Below are 5,114 nucleotides of genomic sequence, written 5' to 3'. Positions count from 1 at the left end.
GTAGCACTGAACCTGACTGGACTGAGTCTGTGTCTCCTGCCTGCAATCTAGTCTCCCCGGGGGGCAGCATTCCTCCGTCACCAGCTCATGGATCCCAGCTTCAGCCGCCTTGCGCTCTCCCATGTGATTCAGTGGCCAGTGGATCTCGCATCAAGAGGAAAGCGCACGGGGGAAATTAAGGCGGTACACGGCTGGACAACGCTCCAGCAGCAGAGACCCACAGAGACACGGAGAAGCCCGCGGGGCCAGACCCGCCTTCTTCTAGGGCGTGCAGCTGAGACCAGGGGACCGATCCCCACGCCGCAACTCTCCACGTGTGCCCGCGCACACCACTCGCCAGGGCGCCCAGTGCACGCGCACCATACTGTCCCAGCAATCAAACTGACTGGGCCACGTCTTCCTAGACACAAACTGCAGAGCTGAAATGATGGGTTTGCATGGGGCAATATTTTCCCACAGGAATGAGGAACTTCTAAGAACTTTCCTAAAAACAGCTCTGTACATTTGTTATTTTGGGCAGACATCCCTGAAGGTCAGATACAAAGAGAATCAGCATGACATTCATACTGTCAGCAGAGGAGGACATCAAAATAGAGACTAAGGAGAACAGAGTATTCCTGAACCTGATAAAGGTCCATGGGAGTGATGGGAAACATTTTCCTGAGTGTCACAACTAAAAATGATAAATATTCACCTAAGTATCTGTCTCCAAGAAAAGGAGACTTACCCTGTGAATGACACCATGTGGGGAATGGGTGAGTAAATACAACTTAAAGGGGAGAAATGTTATACATGTACATATATATATGTTTATATATGAAAACATCTTGTGTATATACATGCATATTTGTGTAAAGCTGAAGCTCATTATCATAGCTGTTCTTGAATATTTAAGGGTATGGGATGTGAATGAGTCCTTCAATTGCTTCTCCATGACTTCAAGGGTCTAGAGCACAAATCAAACAGAGGTTTGTCCACAAACTTGTACAAAGCAGCCGCAGGTGCCTTGAGTGAAATGTCGAGAACCGTAGGGATGTCAAAGGGATGTGGGCATTGTTGTCTGTATGTAGGATGCTGTTACTTCTAATGATTTACACCTTCATAAATATTTCTGAATAATAAATCTAATGAAATGTCATAAGGGTCACACTAAAGATTTTTCCAGACCTTTTTTACTTTTTGTAATAAAAAGAAGAGGAAAAGAAAAAAATTGCATATTTTCTATCTTAAATTTCCAAAACTATAATCTGTGTGTGTGTGTTCACACAAGAGTAACATGGTGTATTTGGTGTCAGAAGACACCTTTGTGGAGTCCCTTGTGAGATCCAGGGAATGAACTCATGTCAGCAGATTTGAGCAGTGAGGATTTTTACACACTGAGCCATCTCACAAGCCCCTTTTCACAGCTTGCTGCTAGATGACGAAGAGCTGATCTTCCTAAAACAAGGAACTCTAGGTAGGCTGACTAGATTCAGTGGATGGACAAGCACTGGGGAATGGCTGGAGCACTGACAGCACAGTGGACAGTAACGGGGATGACAGAGTATATGGGCTCCAGCGGGGGTGCGGGACGGCAAATGGGAGGGTGTCACTAGGGATGTGGGTATATAGATGAATAAGATTGTTTTGGATGTTCTGTATGAAATACATACAAAAAAGTCAATAAATTAAAAATGAGTTATAAAAAAAGAAAAAAATACGGTGAACTAAAAGTTACTAGAGAAAAGAGGACCTATTTATAATTATCAGATAGAATCTGTCTTAGGGGTAATGATATAGCTCAACAGCACAGTCCTTTCTTAGCATTGCATGAAGTCCCAGCCTTAATCCATAGTAAAGGAAATGGAAGGTTATCGACAAGGAAAATGTAATACTCATAAATACCTGTATGTGCTTAATAAGAGTGAGAAACATATAAAGCAAAAACTGAAAGAACTGCAGGTAGAAACACGTAGTTTTACAATAATGATTGGAGACTTCATTCATTATCTTCAATAATAAAGGGTTAACAGAAAGGAAACTGACTCTAACAGCTCTACAAAGCAAGGAGAACTCCCAGACATCCAATCAACCAAGGACATATTCTTCTCAGTCATGCAGGGAACATATGTCAGGATAGATCAGGTCCTAGTCCTGAGAAACTTCAAAACATGAACGGGGCTTAGATGTGTGGAAAATATACTTTAAGACTTATGAAAATGTTTAATAATACATAAATATTCAGTAACTGTTTTCAGTGTTGTTCTAACATGATGGAAAACATGTTGGCTCTTGCCTGTGGAGACCCACAGTGGTGAGGATCAACATGTGCTTGAGACACCAACCAAGCTGCATCACTCTGAGCACTTTTATCCGAGTGACTTCATGTGCTCCTCCTTTTGGAGCTCAGCACACAGTGGCTTAAATGGTGATGTTGATTCAGTCTTCCAATCAGCTTCTCGGCTAGTGCCAAGTTGGACATTTCTGTTTCAGGAGGGAGTGCACACTGAGAGATGAAGAAAAGACCAAAGACCTGAGCCTCTGAGACCAAAGAAATTATCTGAGGGTAAAACTCTACCAATACAGGAAAGAGCCATAAACTTCTCTGGTGGCTCCCCGTCATCTCATGACTGGGGGAGAGCCACACCCACACAGCTGAAGTTTGTGTTCAGACTGCAGGTGCCTGGGGAGCACTGTGTGTCCACCACACAAAAGTGCCGGAGTCTGTGGTCTGGGAGGAGGAGATGTGCAGGGAGCTGTGGCGTTCCTTAGCGTCTGTCGTGGACTTTAGTCTTCCACTCTGCTTTGTTCCCGAGGGACTGGAAAACAGGGTGATGAGGCGGCCCTCAGGATTCTGGTGAAACCGCTGCACAGTGGATGAAGAGGTGGAGAAGTTGCACCGCATGCTGCTATCATCTCCCTCCTGGAGAGTCAAGGCTCCAGGACTCTGTACTACTTGTTGTTGCACTTTCACCCCTGTTTAGGAACAGAGAGAGTCACAGATGATGGTCACTGAAGCGCCCAAAGAGCCCTGAAAATGCCCCCTATATACAGTGAGAAGAACCGATGTTTTGCAAGACGTGGAGCTGGTTTTCCTCCCTCCCCTCCATGTGCTGCAGCTGCACAGTCTTCAAAGATGCCCTGAATGTGGGGCAGCCCGACTCAGAGGAAACCTGGGTGCACAGAAGCCCCAGGAGGGAGCCCAGCAGCCTCTTCATGATGCGTGTCTGACTGTGAGAGATGGACGTGTGTAACCAAAGCCTGGGCTGTGGTGTCAGGATGGCTCTGGATCTGTCCCTGCTCTTGAAACCAGTCAGCTCCACCCACAAACCCTGTCAGTCCAGACACTGATGAGTTCTTACAGCTTCCTGTGCCTGAAACTCCTCCCCAGCCCAGACCTGCCTGACAGTCTGTGTGGAGGAACAGGAACATTTTCTGAAGTCCCTGGACACATAAGGAGTTGAGAAACCTGTGAGGAGAAAGCATATCTGCTCCTCCTGGGGAGAACATGCCTCAACTGGACCAGCAAGAGCTTCGGGAGCATCAGAGGAAAGTGTCTAAATGTTTAACCCAGAAAAGAGCTGCATGTTCCAACTACAGGATTTTTACTGACCCGTGACTTAATTTAAATGAAAGGTACTTCAGTAAACAAAGCAACAGGACATAATTATTCTGTAACATACATATAAGTGATTCCTTTTCTTAGAATACATAAAATATGTGTATTAGGACACTTCTGCAGTAACCCAGGCTTGTGGTAAATATTCTGGAAAAAGATCCCCAGAGAAGGAAGTGCCATGGGGAAAAAGCAAAACTAATCAAGGAGTCCTGTTACATTTAGATAGAAGCAAGAAACTCTGGTCCATTACTGCCCAGGAGAGTGACTAAAGGTATCAGCAATGTGCTGTGTGGTTATAAATGGGAAGAATGCATTTTAGAAGTGTTTCCCATAATAAGCATTGCTTGATAAATGAGATTACTAATGTAAAGCAATTCCTTGATTTGCCACCAAATAATTCATCAAATTACTCCATCTCTATCACTGTCTCAAAAGAAAATGGAACAAGTAGCTTCCTCCAGTTTGTAGAGACTCCTATAGCCTAAATTTCATTGCAACTTTGAATTTCAAATACAAATGCTGTCCTTTAGGAGTCATACACTCTGCAAAATAGACATGCTGCCACTAATGTCTGCCTCGATAGGAGCTAAGCACATTTTAGGACTCTAATGTCTCTATCCTGCTTGTCTTCACAGAACATGCCAAATCCTTGAAAATAACAGAGACTGGGATTCTGGCCCTTTAATCTGCACATCTCAAGTCATTCGTGTCCAGCTCTGCACTGTGTGACTTGGCAGAGGAGCACATGGTTGCCACATTCCCTGGATCAGAAGATTCCCTCGGGACAAGTTTCCTTCTTAATCTGCAAACCTTTAGTTGCCGAGACAGGCTGGTTTCCTGATGTCTGCTTCAGTGGGAGCTGGAGACCTGGGCTAGAGTTAGAGACCCTCAGCTAAGAAGCATCTGCTACAGACAGTGATGAAGCCATTAGGATGGGTCACCGCTTGGGCCGTGCATCATCTGCAACCTCTGTGCTGCGTGGGAGAACTCAGTCAACATGAGATTCTCTATTCAGACTGAAACCACACACTCTTCTGTGTCTGGATGGGGCTAATGGAGAATGGTACTCACTGAACATTGGGGCTCTTCGAGTCTCAGGATATACAGAAGGTCAGAGTTAACAAGGAAGGAGCACAGTGCTTCTTGGGAGATCTCCAGCAAACATCAAACCTGAACATGGGGAGAGGTGGGCAGAAGTAACTCTGAGATTAAGAGGATATTGATGCTTCTTGAAAGGGACATGAAGTCACCATTAAGAAAAGTCACTGTTTAAATTCTATTTGGTCAGATGCCTATGAAGCAGAGAGAGGCAAGGTTTCCAAGAGTTCATCTTTCTTATAGTCACCTGTGAATCAGGGGGAAAAATATTAGAATTAAAAAAAAAAGAATATTCTTATGCAAAAAGGTGCCCACTGAATTAAAGTGGACCGATTTGGAAATAAAATTTTAAGAATTGGGAAGTGGTTAATCAATATAATATCAATGTAGTTTAAACATGGAATACTTTTGCTATTAA

General features: G+C 44.2%; 1 gene segment (V, D, J or C); it reads right to left on the bottom strand.

The window, feature by feature from the left end:
- Positions 1-2,627: 2,627 nt before the first annotated feature.
- The window catches only part of LOC115067780, a 4,947-nt gene continuing 2,460 nt past the window's right edge, over positions 2,628-5,114 (bottom strand). The window contains 2 exon segments of the V gene segment in view: positions 2,628-2,955; positions 4,670-4,891. Coding sequence covers positions 2,648-2,955; positions 4,670-4,676 — 315 coding nt within the window.

The sequence above is a fragment of the Nannospalax galili genome, unplaced genomic scaffold, assembly GCF_000622305.1.
Source record: "Nannospalax galili isolate Female #2095 unplaced genomic scaffold, S.galili_v1.0 scaffold886, whole genome shotgun sequence".
NCBI lineage: Eukaryota > Metazoa > Chordata > Mammalia > Rodentia > Spalacidae > Nannospalax > Nannospalax galili.
The sequence above is the reverse complement of the archived record's forward strand: the minus strand, read 5'-3'. Positions and strand labels throughout refer to the sequence as shown.